The following is an 18,317-nucleotide window of genomic DNA, read 5'->3' as shown; positions in this document are numbered from 1 at the left end:
GCAGAAAACTTGGCCAGTGGCCTGAGGTCTGTGACCTCCTCTGCATGAGCTGGGAAGAGGAGGAACAGTCTCCAAGGTACTTGAGAACTTGCAGCCTTGGGGGACTAAAGAGATGGAGCGGGGGGGGGGGGGCGAAGCTGAGATCCCCCCTGAGGATTTAATGCTGCACCCTTGACCAACTGAGCCATTGAGAGAGGCAATCCCTGCTCTGCACTGCCCTGGTGAAGAGGTCTCTGGTTTGCATTGAAGTGGATCAACCCACCGTGGCTCCACCTCGGGGTCTCCCCGGGGTCTCAGCCCCCCCACCACCTGGCACCCTTTGCTGAAGGTTTTTTGGAGCTGGGGCTGGGCAGGCGGGAGGGAGGCAGCTGGGGGGTATTGGGGGGGATGCCTCAGTGCAAATCCCCCTCGCCCTGCGCTGCTTCAAGTCAGTTGTCAGCAGCCTTCCAGCCGGACGGTGTCTGGAGACCTTCCAGCGACCACAGACTCTCCCCCAGCCCATCACTGCCACAGCCCAGACGGGATTTAACGTATGTCTGCACGTTCCCCCAACCTTTCCCCTCTCAAGATGAAGCAAGGAAGAAAAACAAGACTGCAGGTTTGGAAAGACCCCCCCAGCCAAGAGGGTGATGGTCTCAGCTCCGGGCTTTTCTGGACCATGCAGGGAGCTCCCAGTTTGCACAGGAGGGCTCAGCAATGCCACCCCAAGCTGACTCCTTGCTGCAGCGTGGGCAGATGTTCCTGTTGGCTCAAGGTGCCATTTTGAGGTTTTTCTCCGCTCCCCTTTTGCCTCTTGACTCGCAGACAAGTGGGTGAGGGAGAGAGGAACCGGTTCGCTTTCCACCTCCCCTCGCAGTGCCCCTCTGCTTATTAGTTCTCCAAATATTTCGTCCTGCAGCCCGGCAGCAAGGACTCTGCACTAAACCGATCCCAGGCAGAAGGGAAGCCGGAGTGGGTAGGACAGCGCGTTATCCTCATGGCATCGCTCCAGGCCAGCCTGCGGGGAGTGAGACGGGGCAGCTGGGGCCCTGCTGCACTAATTCCTGGTGGTCGGGGCACACATGGAAGCATCCCTCAGACTCAGCCCTCTCCTGCTGCCCAAGGGTAGCAACAGAGCACGAGCATTGCCTTTTCCCCCCAGCAGCATCTTTCCCCCACCCCCAGAAATTGCTCCACTTAATAATTTTGCTTTTCTGAGGAGCCAAAGGGACGGGAACTGGCCCCAGAGCCCACACCGGGTGTGGAGAACAAGCATGTGGAGGAAGGAGAGACTTGGTTGTGGGATGCTAGTGAGCAAGGTGGTGGCAATTAATGGGACAGAGGAAAAGAAATCCCCTGGGATTTCCTCCCATCAGCTCCCAGCTCCATTAAGAGTCATTGGATTGCAGGTACCATGGTCTCTCTGAACTCTTCACAGTCTCCAGCTGAACAAGATGCTGGAGAAGTGAGGGGGGAAAGGAGCTTGCAAGGGCAAGGGGAGCATGATGGGAACATTGCGTCCTCCGACAGCCCTGGGCAGCTGCTGAGGAGCTTCTGTAAATCAGAGTGGCCACTGGAGCTGCTCCAAAATCCATCCAACACCCAGGAGGCCATCAAGCATCCCACAACAAGGGGATGCAAGAGTGTCCCATGTCCCCCTCATATACTGATCATCCTGACTGGGCTTTCCCTGCATTGAGCTTAACTCCTGGGGACATTGCCACCCTGTCACCATCTGCCCATCCTCTGCAATGCACCTGGCTGCACACGCTGGCTGTGCTCCATCCCCTCCGAGGCTCAGCCAAGGCAAGCAGTGCTCTGGGATGCTCAGCACACATGCTCAGCACGCCTTAAACAAATAAAAATAACTGCAATAGAAGATACCAAGTGCCTAACGCTAGCCTCAGCTTAAACACCTCCTGTTTGCAATGCTCCGGAGTCAGCAGGAGCTCATCTGATGAGAGAAGGCATCACGCAGGTCCCCAGCCAGCCACCGAGAGCAGACACATCCCTAGTGGCACTGGACACCAAGGGGCTCTGGCTTCAGCAATAAATAAAAGCAAGCAAACAAAACAAAACAAAAAAAGCCAACAATGATAATTTTTTTTAAACTTTAAATATTTTTTTTTCTTTAAAATCTGTTTTCCTCTGGGGCTCTGTCTCTGTAAAGAGCTGCGCTCTCCCTGCAGTGTCTGGGTTACTTCCTCAGTCCTGGCCGTGGGGCAAGGGAGAAGCAGGGTCAGTTAGAGAGGGGGGATGGATGGGTGCTCCCCTCCGTCCATCACCGGCACGTATGGATTTCCACCACCCGATGGCAGGGTTTGCACTTGACGGAGCAGCACCAGTGGAATTTGCAGCTGCACCTTTCCACAACCTCCACTTCGTCCGTATGAAAGCCCCGGCCGCAGCACATCAGCTCACAGCCATCGATAGCCTTGGAGGTCTTGTTGCACTGCCGGCCGCTGGTGCCCAGCACCCCATTCTTGAGGTCGTGGTCACAGAAGTCGGGACTGGAGTCCAGGTAGACGAGGTCCTCGTCCGTGTGCGGCTTGAACTGGGAGTTTTTGGGCACCAGCACTTTGGTGGATCCGATCTCGCTCTGCTCGACCTCCGTAGCACCGTCAAATTTCTCTTTCAGGACGTTTCCCACTTTGCGGAAGGGGGGCATGGCTTTCCAGCACGTCTTGAACTCGCACGAGCCTGACACGCCGTGACACTTGCACTCCACCCTCATGTTGTTCAGGATCGCCTGGAGGAACAGACACAAGAAACGAGAGGGGATGGTCAGCTCTGGATGGACAAAGCAAGAAGAGCGTGACATACAGGGTCTGGAAGGGTTGTGCACAAAGCAATGCTGATGTACGTGAGCTGATGGGATTAAATGAAGCCAAAATGTCTCAAGCAATGGCTGCAGAGCGCAGCTGGGATGCTGCAGAGCCGCACCGGCTGCCTTGGTTTCCCCCTCACCATTACCTTCCTTCCTGCCTCGTTGTTGTGGAGGTTCATTAACGCTCTGTTGGAAGAAGCCCCTTTGCTCCTCTCACGGACGTCGACAAAGGACTGCGAGAAGGCCACGCCATAGGCGATGTTATCGGAGCAGCCTGACCACTGGAAGCCTAAGGCAGAAAGCACAGATGAGAGAGATTACAGCCAGTCTGCCTTGCTCGTCCTCTCCAGCCCTGCTCTTGCTGAAATACAGCTGACCTGCCACCCCTTCTGTCTTGCTACCCACTAGGCTGGGCTGCCTAGGGGATTGGGGAAGCTGGGGAGTGTGGCCCTGGGGGGGGACACGGACAAGATGCTTTCTCTGACCCGCGGGCGATGCTCCCAGATGCCTTTTTGAGGGACTTGTGGCCTAACAGGAGTTTGTTTGTTGTTTTTTTTTAAACTTTTTCCTCCTTTCTGGATGGCTCCAGAGTGGGCATTTCCATGCTTGGCCATTTTGCATCCCCGCCCGGCTGCCCCCCGCCCCTTTGCATGCTCACCCTGCGGGCTGCCCCCCTGCACTGTGCGGTCACATCCACACTTGTCCAGCTCGCCGCTGCTGCAGGCTCGGGTCACTGCGAAGGCCACCCCTGCCGAAGAGATGGCATAGACGAATGCTGCCTCCCGTGTCCCTGCAACAGCACAAATGATGGTGGGAAATGTGGCAGCAAGTCTGAGACACGCGAGAGGGCTTTCTGGAGGGGGTGCAGCCAGGTGGCCAAAGGCCCTTGGTAGGCTGTTGCATGTTTCTCTGCTCCTCTTCCCTCCTAATGCTGGTGTTGCACATAAACCCCCTTGAAAAGTTGGTCTGAAAACTGCCTCTCGGCAAAACATGCTATGCAGAGCTATCAAGTCAAGCCCTTTGCTCCATCTCTTCCTCCTAAGATGGGGTTCCCCATGCAGGACTCTCATCCTCCCCACTCCCAGGGATGCTGTTTGCTTAGTGCCAAGCCTAGACCAGTCTCAGCAGAGACACCTCAGTGCTGGAAAATCATTTGCAGCAGTGAGAGACCTGTCTCACAGTAGTGAAGGAGCTGGGAACCATTCCACGAGGTTAAAAACACGAATGCGATGGGCAAATCGGAACCTGGCAATGAGGGAGATGCAAAGGCTGTATTGCCAATGTGGGGAGAGCTCTCCAGAGCTTATGTGGAGAGACTGTCTTGCCCAGTGCTTGCAGGACACCTCTGCCATGAAATCCCTCCTGCGTCCAAAATAGTTGGCTGCTTTTCACATCCAGAAACATCCCCTGCAGATCCTTGCCATCCTCTCACACAGGGTCCTGTAGCTCCCAGCACCTCCCAAACTAACCCGCAAAACCCCACTCCGTTCCCAAAGCGCCTTGCAAAACCATGCTGGTCCCCACAGTGCAGCCCCTTCCCAGCTCTTGCATCGACCTGTGTGGTGCCATCTGGTTAGGAAGAGCTTGTTTGGGAAGTCAGGGGACATCCCTGGGCATACGTGCACAGGGTGGCATGGCCAGGGATCAGCTCTTGCAACACCCAAATCCCCACTGTCCTCCGAGGCCAGTTGAGGACACAGCCCTTCCACCTCCGAGCAAGGAGGGTTGGCATTTGGGGTAGTCCCATGCTGGGGGTAGAGGAGGGGATGGCTTGCAAGCAAACATTGCCCCAGCTTGCCGGTCGGACAGAGGGCAACTACTTTGGTGGTCGCAGCCCAGACTTTGGTGGCCCAGCTGTAATCTGGCCTGGGCGGCAGTGGCTGGGGAGGACCCAGCCAGCGCGGGGACTGAACCGCCTCCAAGTTAATCGAGGTTAATAGTAGGATCGTGTTGGTCCGTTTGTGCTGTGGCTGCCTAAAAAGAAACGACTTTTAGTTTCTGGTATTTCTGGTATTTCCAGTCCCTGAACCTTCACAAGAAGAGATCTTCACCCCTGCGTTTAGGGGAGGAAAGTCAAACAAGGAGCTGGGGGGGACGCTTTGGTCTATGGGTCCTGGGATGGGAAGTGAGATGGTGCATCAGAGATGGCAGTGGCACCTGAGGAGAGGCAAGGGCCGCTGTGGTGGGCTCCAGGGGTTGCAGAGGGGCTCTCCCCACCATCTCCTCACCCCGATGCTCTGGGTCCTTGCTTGGTTTGACCACAGCCCTGTGCCTCCCAGACGCCTGTGCGCAGCTGGGATCAGAGGGGCTGGAGGCTGCCCTGGCCATAAGTCCCCCCTGAAGGCTGGCAGCTGGGCGGTGGCGGGCGATGATGCTGTCCTCGGAGGGTCCAGTTGCCGTGTGTTTTACTCGCATCGGGCGGCAGAGGGCTGTCCTCCCGAGGTCTCGCCCGCAAACGGCTCTGCTCGAGAGCAGGACACCAGTCTGGCAGCGGTCACCGCTTCGGCGCCGCCCGGAGAAGAGACTGAATAAATCCAGCATCCCGCTGCAGCCGCGGCTTTGCGGAGCGAAGCTCCTGGGTTTGGCGGGGCAGAGATTAGACCACAGGGTGACTGTAGGGCTCTGCGCGAACTTAGCATGTCCTTGTAAAAGGTCCAGGCTCTCCAGATGCCCTGGGCTGGTGCCTCCATGCAACGGGCACCCGCTGGGTGTGAAAAAGGTTCAGGAGAGGAAGCACCCAGCAGCTGAGGAACTGCAGGGGTCTGGATATGCTGCCCCAACACAGTCAGAAGAGCCCTGCTGAAATGCCCAGGGAAGACCCGTCAGCCCCAAGATCCAGCACTGGGCTGTTCCCTGCTCTCCCCAGCCGCTGGCTTAGGGGCAAGCAAGCAAAACCCGCCTGCAGCCCACCGGACTGCTGCTGTAGCCATTCCCCCATGCAGCAGCACCCCAGGCATGTGTCCTCCTGGCTCACCTTGCGTTACCACCTTGCCGAAGACAGGCAGGGTGTCCAGAGTGGAGCAGTTCCAGCGGCGGTTGCGGAACTGGTACTGGCACTCCTCGATGGCCAGCTGGGCTCCACGCCGCACTGAGTCCATCACCTCCAGGTTCCTCTTGCACATCTGCACCTGGCGCTGGATCAAGCCCTTCAGCTTCTCGCAGGTCTCCTCCTCAGAGATGCTCCCCACTGAAGACAGCTTTGCCAGGTACCTGCCACGACAGCCAGCACAACTGGTTAGGAGGCAAGGGTTGGGGGAGCACGAACCCATGTTCAGCTGGGACACCCCGCACTGTGGAAGGCAAGGAGACGTAACCTCTCATCCCCTCCATAGCTGAGACCTGGTGCCCATCTGGGGTCACATTAAATGTGTAACTGTGGTGGCTCTGCAGGATGCATTTTTGGCTGGCAGAGAGCAAGCCCAAGCAAAACACCCATCCCTCTGCAGCATGGTCCCCTGTCTCTCGGGGAGCCCAGCTACTGGCTCCCCTTTGCCTCTATTGCCTGCAAGGAAGATATTTTCAGTGTTGTCTGAATGTGCCCGGTCAGGTCTCCTGAGTACCGGCACATCCAAGTGCTACTAGGAAAAGCCAGAGGTCTCTGAAGTCAGCCAAAACAAGCAGGACAGGCACTCGGCTGCCAGCTCCAGCTGCCACACTGCTCCCGCAGCATGGCTGTGTGCTCATCACCGACAAACATTGCCCTCCAAACCACTTCCCTCCTTGAGCCTGCTTTTAGCTCCCCCAGTCCCCAGCAGGCAAGGATGGCCTCTGGGAGCTGCCAGGTTTCCTGTCACTTGGGATTTGAGCAGGGCTCAAAGTGGGGATGACAGAACCAGGAGCCTGCTGTTGGGCAAAACTGCACATGCTGGGCACCTCCTCCACCAGCCCAGCTCATGAACATGGCCATGAGGTCTTTGCTGACCTGGAAAAGACTGGCCCTGCGTGGAGGTGACCATGTGTTCTGCTTTCCATCGCCCCATCCTCAGCAGAAGGAGCTACAGAGCTGCTCTCGGGTGTTAGCATTAGGGGAATGAGGGAGCTTACCCTTTTGGGGCAAGCACCTTGCAAGCTCTTGGCATCTCCTCATCGAGTGTGTGGGCACGATGGTCCATCCTGCATATGCCAGTAACCCAACCCACCGTGCCCTGCATGTGTGCACGCTTGCCCACTTCCCAGGTCCATCCGCCTGCCCCAGCCTCTGGATGCCAGAGGGGGCTTAAGATAGACCCAGTCAGATTATCCAAAAGCTCAGTCAGGCTGTTGGATAATCCAAGATTCTCTATAGGTATCTGTGCTGGCACATGCGTAGCAGAGAATCCCTCCTTCCCGTGGCTGCTGGCACCCACTTTAAGTGATACTGCCACTGGTGGAGCCCTGTGCTGCCATGGAGAAGGGAGATCCTCTGCATGGGACAGGCAAAACTCATGCTAGCACCAAGCTTTAACGTCCTCAGGAATTGCCAGCGTCAGCTCATGTTGCTACCTTGTCTGCTCTGAGAGATGCGAGTACTGAGCGAAGGCTTTTTAGAGACCTCATTCCTTGACTCTGCATTTCCCAGCCCTACAGAGCTTGTGGGTTTTTTTGTTTGCTTGTTTTTTTCCTCCTCCTCCCAAGTTGCGACATCCTGCTAAGGATTTTTCCTTTGAAGCCCTGCTCGCCTCCGAGAAGTGACTGTGCAAAAGTGGCTCCTGCTCCCTGCCTGTTCCCATGTGTCCCAGGAGCCAGATCTGCTGACTTCAGCCACAAAATCAAGCTGTCACAGCCTCTTCCTCCCATTAGCCCTGCCAGTCTGCCCCAGGAGGAGAGAACAAGATTTTCTCTTCTGTGCATCAGCAGAATTATTCACCAGCTTGGTTTCACGCTTACAACTGAGGGGCCGTGGGAGACGGTGAGAAAGCTGGCTTGGCTTGCAGTGTCCGTGGGGAGTCTGCATGGCGAGCCGTCAAAAGCATTCAGATTTCCTTGTGTGTGGAGATCACTTGATGCAATGCCTCTCAGACAGCAGAAAGTGGCAGGCTGCCTTGGTTTCAGAGTGAAGTTCTTTTCTAGCCTTTATACCAGCTAAGCATCTTTGCCCAAGGCTTTCTGCTCCTTCAAGGGCGCAGCCCTGTTTGCAGAGGACTGGCCGTGTGGCTCCCTGAAGCACATGGCTGGCTTGGGAACCCCACTGTGGCCAAACCCAGGGCTGTCACCTTTCTGCTGGCCCCTACACCATGCAATGAGTGTCCCTATCCCCGTGCTGCAGTCCTGGAGACAGGGTGTGACAGTTGCTGTATCTCACTGCACGCAGCTGACCCAAGATGAAGGCAGCAAACCACCCTCTGGAGCTTTGAGGATGTTGGATGCTGAGCAAACCCGGGGTGACTGTGACAGCCCTCTCCCCTCCCAGGTCCAGCCATCGTTTCAGTTAGAACATGGAGAAGCTGACGCACAGCAAAGCGGTGAGATTCATCCCAAGGCACCATGGGTCGGTTGATCAGCTTTAAGCCTGTAAGCCAAGAAAACCAGATTCTGCCTCCAGTACTAACCCCTTGTGCTGATCTGGCTTTTCCTCCCTCCTGCTACTTAATCAGCATTTATCATACCAGGGAACCAGGTCCTGCAAAGCAGTGCGGCCGGTCCTGCCGATGAGTCAGTGCCCCGTCCGACTGCAGGCACCTTGGCAGGAGAGAGCCATTCCGCAGGTGTAACAGCTACATTAACATCAGCTCTGCTCAGGATGGGGGCATCATCTCCTTTTCTAATACATTTCCCAGCTCGGTGGGTTTCTGCAGGCAATGGGGAGCTATAAATTCAAAACACACATGAAGAAAAGCATGACAAGAGCCTTTCAAGCCTTTCCAAGTAGATGCGCCTGATAAGATGCCTCCCCAACAAGCATTTAATGCTGTTTGGGATGATAAAACAAAGGCCAAGGATGCTTCAAAGATAGGTACAGCTCTCCAAGAACAGGTCTGGTAATTTGTTTTGCAAGGCAGGCAAATAAGATGAAGCTATCCAGAACGGTGCTCTGGCCTCTCTCCCCCATGACAGGTCCTCTGTATGCCATCATCCTTCCTCAGCCCATGCGTGTCTGCCCCTCCTTGGGGATGGAGGCAACTATGCCTAAAATGCCATGGCCCCGTCAGACTTCCAGCATACTACCAGTCTCCTGCATCCCGTGAGTACCATCTCTGCTTTCCAAAAAAGGCATTTTTTTGGTGGGGAGAGGCTGCCATCCTGGTGACTAGTCCAGGAGGGATCCAGAGGTTGAGTCAAGGATGCAAGGAAAGACCTTTGTCAAGTGTGGGGCAGCTTCGAGGCTTTCACATGGTATCTCTCCGCACCACATTCAGGGGCACCGGGCAGGAACATGTCACCTCTTTTCCCCTCTCTGGGGCAGCTGAAGGGTGAGATAAGAGCTGGGAAACGTGCTCTGCCCTCACACACTCAAAGATGCTTCCACCCTGCGACTCACAGAGTATTTCTCAGGGCTGGGGAGCCCAAGCAAGGTACCAAACCCATCTGCAGCTTCCCACAGTCACCATGGAAACCTGGCTCTAGCACTGTGCCTGGTCCTTAATGAGGCTCTTGATCCAAACTTTGTTTTCCTGGACTGAGGTGGTAGGAACCACAGGCAAATATTTTGTCTACCCACACACACAGCAAGACAGGCACAATAGGAAGAAACCAAACAGTTCCTGCCCTCTGCAAGGTCTCGGTGCAGATCTGCATCCTAGTATCACATCCCGATCGCTGCACAGAGCTCTAAGTTATAACTTAAGTCTCACATGCAGCCTCAAAAAAGACTTTCTTGTGGAAAAAAAACCCCAAATAATGGCATATTTTCTTCCTTTTCCAAGATTGAGCAAAGAATGCTTCAAGGGGTGAGCTGCTGCCCAAGCCATTTGTTCAAGTTTTGTCTTCTTGCTGCATCATGGCATTTATGTTTCTTTTCTTCTGCCTTTAAATCATAGAATTATTAAGGTTGGAAAAGACCTGTAAGATCATCAAGTCTAACCATCAACCCAACACCACTGTGCCCACTAAACCATGTCCCGCAGTGCCACGTCCACACATTCCTTGAACACCTCCAGGGATAGTGACTCCACCACCTCCCTGGGCAGCCTGTTCCAGTGTCTCACCACTCTCTCAGTAAAGAAGTTTTTCCTAATATCCAGCCTAAACCTCCCCTGGCGCAACTTGAGGCCATTTCCTCTCGTTCTATCGCTAGTTAGATGGGAGAAGAGACCAACACCCACCTCTCCACAACCTCCTGTTAGGACGAGTCACTTGCAGAACAAGCTCCCTTTTAATAAGAGTCACTGGTTTAACACAAAACTGATGGAAAGCCCTTACTTTTTATCCATTTACAGGCCAAGATCGAAGCCCCGTAATTTAAGCAGCTGCAGTTGATCCACCCTGCAAGATGGCAAATAAGGAAACCTCAAACCCAGGGAGCTTTGAAAGGGCCGGGGAAGGGGGAAAGCCCTACTTAAATAAAAATGACAGTAATAATTTCAGGAGAAAGAATAATTGGTGGAATGACAAGAAGACATTGAAGAGCCACAGCAGTTGGCAGATAGAGCCAGAAGGAAAGGGGAGGGGATTCCCTGACATGGGAAGGTGTGGAAAATTGAGTCATTGACAAATTCTCAATAGAGGTCAGGGAAGATGTAGCAGATGTCTTAGAGAAAGCAGAAATCTCTGGTGTTTCTTTTATTTAAACAAATGAGTTTCAAGTGTAAGAACTCTTCGCATTATCTCATTTTGGGACTATTTTCCTGAAGATGGTAACAGTCAGACCCAGGCCAGTGGTATCACTGATATATCACTCAGAGATGCTGAGAAGTCAGATGAGCTCAGAAGCTTCACCCTGTTCAGCAAACACCCAACCTGCCTGGGATACCTGCCTGGCCAAGGCCAAAAAAGGCTTGTTCAAGTCTTGAATTGCTGAGATGCTCCAGCTCTGCTCCTCTCTGAAAGGCAGCCTCTGCAAACATCCTGCTCATGGAGCAACAAAGTCAGCCTGGATCAGCAGTGCATCTTTGTGCTTCTTGTGGCTGGATGTTTGGTCAGCCAGTGACTCAGGGATGTATTTAGGATTGAGACTGCCTTGTGCAGAGAGGTTTCCTCTGAGGAAGAAGAAAAGGCTTGTTTAGGATGGAAAAACCAAAAGTGCATGGAGATAGACAGATGCAAAGAGAGAGAGGTACTGATGAGGCATTGCAAGGAGCCATCCTGCAGCTATGGAGAAGGGGATCATCTTTTCCTTGTTGCTTTCCCCTTCCAAGCAGGGAGAAGGCATGGGGACATGTCCCAGGGTTGGCAGGTGAAACGATGCTCTAGGTGGGCCAGAGAGTCCACGTGTTTTGTCTTGGTGTCCTGCACTGGGTTTAGTACCACTCCTCCTGTACCTATGGGCTTGGCCATGTTGGCACCACCCACATCCTTGGCATGGTTCAGCAGGTCTGCCAGCTTGGGCATGTTCCTGGCAGGATCTGCTGGAGACTGGCAAGGTTGCCCTTATCCAGCTGATGGCTCTGCAACAGGACATGTCCCTCCCAGAGACTACGCATCCCCCTCCTGGGATTAGATATCCTGCCTTTCCATCCCTTCTAAGTGTAAACCATGATTTACAAAGTCATCATCTGAGAGCCTGGCTGGTTTCTTCCCTGGATGAAAAACAGCTCTCTGGCTCAGTCCTTCCTGTCACAGTTAATGCACATTTCATCTCTTGGCCAAAACCGTGCTTTTCACACCCTAATCTCCACCTCCAATTAATAGCTACCAAAACAGTCTCCCAGGAAGAAGCATTGCCATGCTCACCATTACCTGCCTACAGACCTAGACCTGAATGTGCAACTCCACCATCTGAGCTCAAAGGTGAATATACAGCTCAAATCCTGCCCCTCCACACCTTGGACCCTGCACCTAGCACCCCACAGTGTCTCGGATGTGCACCTAGCAAACACCCATCTACCCGTGCACCAACCATTGGTGGTGGCCTGCCTCCCTCATCACAAATCTTTAGGGACAGCGAGATGGCCTGGCTGCTGGTCCCAACCCAGTGCTGCTTCTTGGCTTTCTGGGGGCAGTATCTCCACTTTGTGATGGGGAAGACCAGGATGGAAGCTGGGGAGACCCTGAGAGCAGCATCCACTCTGGAAACCCACTTTGGATGCGTAGGAAAAATCCTTTACTGCATCTTCCTTTATAAGCCAACAGAAGCTACTCCTGGGCTTGAGTACAACAGCAATGCCTTGTTGCAAGAGGAGGCAAGTGCAGGCCACCAGGCTGAGCTCTGTGGGAATTCCCCTCATGCAGCGCTTCAGGCCAGACCTGATTGGAGAAAATCTGATGAGTTTTTAGTTTCGATCAGAATTTGCAAAGACGTGGCAAGAGAAGCAGGATTAGTTTGATCTCACCCAACTTGCAACAGACCCCAGGCTGCTCTCCATCAGCCAAGATACTCAATTAATTTTTTCCCCGAGTAATTTCATGAAAGGACAATACTGGCTCCAGTTCTGCTGAGCCGGCCAGATCCTGCACACCACCTTCCCAGCTGCAAACTGCAACAGCCCATGGCAGCAGCTCCCAGAGAACCTGGAGGATGCTGCCAGGGGTCACCCACGGGCATAGGGGGCAGACACCCTGGGGCTGGAGCCAAACAAAGGTTACCTGCACTTTGTATCCAGAGCAGAGTCTGCCATTTGAGCAGCCTTGGATGACTGAGATTTTTGTGGATTCGCAAGGCTTTCAAGCTTATAAAAAAAAAAAAAAAATCACCAAGTATTGTAAGAGCCAGCGTTGTTGCACTTCTAAGGAAATATGGAAGAAGCTCCTGGAAACTGTTAACCTCAAGGATTGCTCAGCAATTTCATCATTTTAAGAAAGCCCAAATAAACGACTCTAATGCATTTCTCTCTATCTGCAAGGCTGAATTAATTGAGAGGACAGTAGCTCTCAGTAGAGTAACACAAACATTTTTTTGCTTCAACGCAAAAGTCCAGTTCTGACTCATGGAGTCATAGCAAACCATTGCAAAAAAAGAAATCTCCTTCTTGCTGTTGCTCATACTTGGAGCTGATCCAATTCTGCACAATCTGGGGTGCACAGTGGTTTTACCTCACTCATGTCCATCCTCCCTAGAATAAGGCTCTGCTGCTAAAGATTGGGGTGTAGTTTTATTTGAGTCTTCCTTAGGAAAAGACAGAAATACCCATCACTGCCGAGGAGCCAGAGAGCATGGATCCCTCCTACACCCTGGCAAATGCAGCCCTGAAGACCTCCTGCCAGACAGGACCAGCGCTCAGAGACAAGCCAAGCTGGTTGGAAGCCCAGCGCCAAGATTGGCAGAGGTCTCTTGTCTCTGCAGGATGCAACCCTTAAAGCCAGTCTATTTTTATCGCTGAGCTAAAATTAGCTGTTTTCGTCAAAAGTGGCAAGACTTATAAATAAATAAATAAATAAAAATTAACACGTATTTCCAATGGAGGCTGCTGGTTTCACTCTCCCTCCCCACACTCTCGGGGAATGGGTGTCACTAGATGCATGCACCAACCTTGCGGACCCGGCAGGATTCCCAGAGCAATGCAAAGGAGCTCTGCACAACCCAGAAGCGGAGAGCCACTCGTCCAACCCACAGCAGCCCTCAAAGCAAGGAAATTCTCCATCAAACCCAATCGGTGCAACTCACCATCCCAGCTGCCAGAGCCAATGTGACCAGGGAACCTTCCTGACGCTGTCCTCACATCAAAAAAACAAGAGCGCAGGGAGGGGAGCGGGGCTCAGCAGGAACAGCTCTGCCCTGGAGCTAGCTGCACCTGCCGAATCAGCGCGGCGGCGGCACGGCATCCGCCAGGAAAATGCTGGACTGGTTCCTCGCCAGGTGGAAAATGGGAGGGTCGCAACGACAATGCAAAGAATCTCGTACAAAATTCAACCAAGCCAGACTCAAAGTGAAGTGAGCTCTCCCCACTAACAAAGCTGGGGAGACTCACCTTGAAAAAAATCAAGCCTGGTTTAAAACCAGAGCGATGCAAGTGTAGGACCCAGGCATGCTTCTTCCCAAATACTCTGCATTGCTATGACCCAAACTGGCACAAAATGAGCGTTCAGGCTGCTCTTGCAACATCCCCACTGCAAAGCTGGCAGGGATGAGCATGGAGAATTGGGCCCCGCATTTGCAAAGCACCTTGTGATGTTCAGATGAAAGGAGGTCAGAGAAACCCAAACTCCTTTTATACCTTCCTCTCCAGCCCTCAAAAGTGGTTACTCTTAGAGGGCAGCTGCTTAGCCAGGCTTGTTTGGACACTTGCAAGGTCTTTAAGCTTTCCCAGAGTGCTCAAATTCAATTTTTTTAAAGGGTTTAAAAGCCCGTCTGTGCTCCTGGCCCTTTAAGCCAAGTCTCAAGCCCAGACGGAAGTTTTAAACCCCTGTAAATAGGGGGTAGACCATGCTGCCGGTGGCACACCCTGCTCTGCAGCGGCATAACCGCATCTCAGACTATTCAGTGTCCATATGAAGAGCCTCCTCCAAAGCCAGTTTTAGCTGCAAGAAAATGGAAAGAGGCTGTAATGATTCCCAGATAGCTCAATAACCAGGGGTCTCACCCATAAAGGACCCCTGCCCTGTTGTATCCGATGCTTTCCAGGCACGGGATTTGACTCTCATCATTCAAACCACCCAAACAGCTGCAGATCACAGCCGCCCCAGTGCCATGTGCAGTTAGTGGGTGCTTACATCCACACTCCACTTTGCACATTTTCTAGTTCACCTCTTCAGGTGGACTTCCCTCCCTCCAAAATATAGAAATAAATGAATAAATAAGCAACTAGATGACTGCTCGCCCCTTACCTCCTACTGAAACAGGAGCCCGGCACTCCAATGCCAGCTTCAGAGAGGTGCTCGTTTGGCTGAAACCCTCTACAAAACACCCCCAGCATTGGGATGGTTTTGGACCACTGAGAGAACATGCTTCCAAATTCAACCACATTACTGCATGTGCAGGTTCAAGAGCTGAATTGAGACTGTGAAATGCTTTGGAAAGTAACTCGGCTGTTTCCCCGGTATAAAGCACGTCCCTGGGCTCCTCCAGAGATAAAGCAGAAGCCAGAGGGACCTTCTTGTGCACAAGCAGCTAGATGTAAAAGGGACTAACTACAGCCCTTTATTTAATTTTACAATTCTGTGCCTAAAGAGACGGGACGAAAAGCTTTAAAACTCTCTGAGCCTCCAAAGGCAGGAGGAAAAGCAAGCCTGAGGCTTTCACGAGAAGGAGGAACAGAGCATCTCTTCAGATTTGGAGAAAAGAGGTTTTCTGGATAGCCAGCAAGCCAAGCAGTGACTCCCAGAACTCAGACACTGAGAAAACACACCTGAGGTTTGCTTCCTAACCAGAGAGAAAGTAGCTCGGTCTGTTTAATGAAAAGATTTGGCAAAGTCCCTTCCAGCTCAACGGTCACCGTAGCAAAGTGATCCCTCCGAGAGATACCTACACCATCTCCCTTTTATACGGGATGAAGCGGCTCAGAGGACACCGTTTGCGTGGCCAGAATGAGCCCTTCCCCACAAAGCCAGGCTTACAGAAAACCTTCAGCTCAAGTGTTGCAAGCGGCGTCTCTCCAAAGCGCTGGGGGAATGCGAGTCCGGACAGGTCGAAAGAAGCTTTAGGGGGAAAAAAAAAAAAAAAGTCACAACCGAGCTTAATCACTAATCCAGCAGGTTTCTGGAAAAGCAAACTTCACCGTGCGCTGCCACCCAGCGCACACACCTATGTGCAGAAATATGCACCCGGCGAGGCTGGATCCGCCCCCGGTGTGCTGGGCACGGGCTGGCAGCGCCCCGGCGGCTCTGTGATAAAGCAGAGCACGCCGGAGCCCACACGCGTGAGGGCTTCGCGAAGATGTACAAGGCACACTCATTCCTCGAATATCTGATAACTCCTGGGATCCTTCTAACTCTGTTTATTGCCTCCGGCAGCCTTTGTTTCTGATGTGAGAAGATAAACAATGGGAATTGTCTTAATCCTAAAGGCAAAGAATAAAAAGCACCGAGCGGGGGATGACGCTTTTATCACGATACATTTGCAACATCAAAAAAGTTGACCCCCTTCCTTTCAAACGCACTGAAATGTATCTGCTTTTCCTCCCCTGTTGGCAGGAATGAGCCCTCCGCTCTCCCGCGGCCGAGCCCCCCGCGCCCACCCCTCGCTTCGCCAGCACGGACGGCTGCACACAGCCCTCCCCGTCTATTGCGGCGAACCACCCCTCCGCCTCGGCTTCCCAAATACGATCCCAGCTGTGTGCGGCGCCGGGGACCGGGGGGTCCCACCTCTCTGCGTCCGCTCTGTGCGGCTTGTCGACCTCGCTCATGAAATCCCCCTTCGCCAGGCACTTCCCTGTGCTCGTCCTGGGGCAGCCGAGGCTGCTCTTCTCCAGGGACCTGCCATCATCCCGCAGGGCTTCCTCAGCAGGACTTTCTCCCTGCAGGAAAAACACTCCCACAGTTCCCAATATACCTTCACCAGAAGCATGACAGCTTAAAGGACCACCTTGATAGCTGCTATGATCCACCCACCACTTGCCAGAGACGCGTGGCACGCAAGTCGCTCCATCTGGCAAAGGAGGAGGGGAGGAGGACTAAGTGCTAATGCATGCCAGGCAGCTACCGATGGGCGAGCACCTTTTCCCATGGGCAGGACACTTGAAGAATGCTGCTGACCTGTCGCTTTCCCTGGGCGTAGGGAGCATCCTCCGAAACCCACCCACGTCCCACAGCCTCCAGTGAGCCAAATCTAAAGGCAGGAGAGACGGCAGCCGTATCTGGACGCAGAGAGGACGACTCATGCAGGGGATGTGCTTGTGGGACCGTGCCCACCTGGGCGCAGGTGTCAGGAGAGGCACAAGCCACTTGGGATCTTTCATGCCGATAGCCCCAGGGACTCCCCACCCGGCCACGGTGTACCTGCCCTTGCCGATGGAGACCTGGGGAGGTGAGATGGAGGTGGTTCACATTCCCAGCCTGAGAGCGGGTCCACTGGGTGCCTGCACCGGGAACTAATTAGCTCACGGCAGCCGGCGATGCTGGGAGCAGGGGCAGTGCCATCTCCCACCAGACAAGATTAAGTAGGAGGAACGGTCACCTTCGCTCAAAGTTAGGTGGGAAGGTGCTGTCATGCTCCATCCCCTCTGCCCCGCGGGGGGGGGGATATCCCCAGAAGACAGTCCCACCACCTTGGCAAACACACAGGAATTTTCCAGAATGATTTCCACCCCTGTTTACCTTACACATTATTTCAGCGTTTGTTCAGTGGGTTCCCAATGTCACCGGGCGCCTCTGTGGTGTGCAGCAGCCCCCCGCCACCCGTCTTCCCGCTGGGAATGGGGGTCCAAGGCGCAGGCAGCCCTACCCACCGCGAATTCTCACGGCTGGCACGCTCGGCCGCCCCAGCCCTGCCAAATTCTTCCCTGGACCGCCGGCCCTCGCGCGGCACCTCGCCAACTCTTGGGCCCTGCTCTGACCTGATGCCCTGACCTCCGTCCTCCCCCGGCGTGGCCAGGATTCATAACTTAAAGACGAAAAGGGGACCGGGGCTCGATAAACAGCCCCTGTCCAACCAGCCTTGATAACACACCGGGCCCAAGCGGCTGGGGAGGGTCGGCATCCCCTGCAGCCCACCTGCCCGGGGATGCAGGCTGCGACCCCCGCCGCCTCCGGTTTTGGGGGGGTCAGAGGGGACAGCGGGTACCCGGGGACAGAAGCCCGATGCCCCACCGCGTACCGAGCGGCATCGTTGCGGGGGGTCGCACCCCGATGCTGCCCGACCCCGGCGGCACCTGCTCCGCCCACCCCGGGGGGGAGCAACAAGTGGCGGCGGCGGCGGCGGCCCCCCCCCGCATCGCCCCGCGGCTACTCACAGCCAGTTGCTGGCGTTGGCCGAGAAGGTGGCGAGGATGATGAGCAGCAAGGAGCGCAGGAAATACTCCGGGCTCATCCTGGAGGGCAGGCAGGGGGAGAGCGAGCGCAGCCGGCGGCGGCAGCCCCCCCCGCCCGCCCGGGGCAGCCGCCGCCGCAGGTGGGCGCCGGGCAGGAGCGGCGGCGGCGGCGGCGGGCGCTGCCCGGTGGATGCGCCCGCGGCGGCCGCCGAGCCCGACTGTCAGCTCGGCCGGCCCATCCCGGGATGGAGCGGCGGGCCGGGGGCGGGCCGGGGGCGGGGGCAGCCCCGGGGGCCGCCCCGGCTCCGCCGCTACCTGGGCGGGACCCGCCGGCGGGGACACCCCCGGAGGCGGAACGGACGGCGGGGAGGGCACCGGGGGCTCTGCCGGCGCCGCCTGCCCCGCCGCAGTCCCCCCCCTTCCCGCGCCCCGCAGCGACCCCCGCGACCCCCTGGACGGGGTTGGGGGTGCGGGGCACAGGGGGCTTTGCTTCTCCCCGGAGGTGCAGGGGGAGATGGGGGCGTGGAAGAGGGGAGGAGGGGGGTTTCTCTCGCCTTTGACGCTTTTAGGGTGATTTCGGAAAAGCAGAGCCC

At 54.9% G+C, this 18,317-nt stretch overlaps 1 protein-coding gene across 2 annotated transcripts; it reads right to left on the bottom strand.

Annotated features, from left to right (window-relative positions):
- Positions 1 to 2,260: 2,260 nt before the first annotated feature.
- Positions 2,261 to 17,783, bottom strand: WNT4 (Wnt family member 4). Of its 2 annotated transcripts, none has more exons than XM_059829905.1 (5): positions 17,707 to 17,783; positions 5,781 to 6,016; positions 3,465 to 3,596; positions 2,953 to 3,095; positions 2,261 to 2,728 (listed from the first exon to the last, which is right to left on the bottom strand). In XM_059829905.1, exons 1-5 carry the CDS (start codon positions 17,781 to 17,783, stop codon positions 2,261 to 2,263), a joined length of 1,056 nt encoding a protein of 351 aa, XP_059685888.1. The 2 variants fall into 2 exon arrangements, with proteins under 2 accessions (XP_059685888.1, XP_059685890.1); XM_059829907.1 differs by lacking the exon at positions 17,707 to 17,783 and adding an exon at positions 15,561 to 15,595.
- Between the last annotated feature and the right edge of the window lie 534 nt (positions 17,784 to 18,317).

The sequence above is a fragment of the Gavia stellata genome, chromosome 27 (genome assembly GCF_030936135.1).
Source record: "Gavia stellata isolate bGavSte3 chromosome 27, bGavSte3.hap2, whole genome shotgun sequence".
NCBI lineage: Eukaryota > Metazoa > Chordata > Aves > Gaviiformes > Gaviidae > Gavia > Gavia stellata.
The sequence above is the reverse complement of the archived record's forward strand: the minus strand, read 5'-3'. Positions and strand labels throughout refer to the sequence as shown.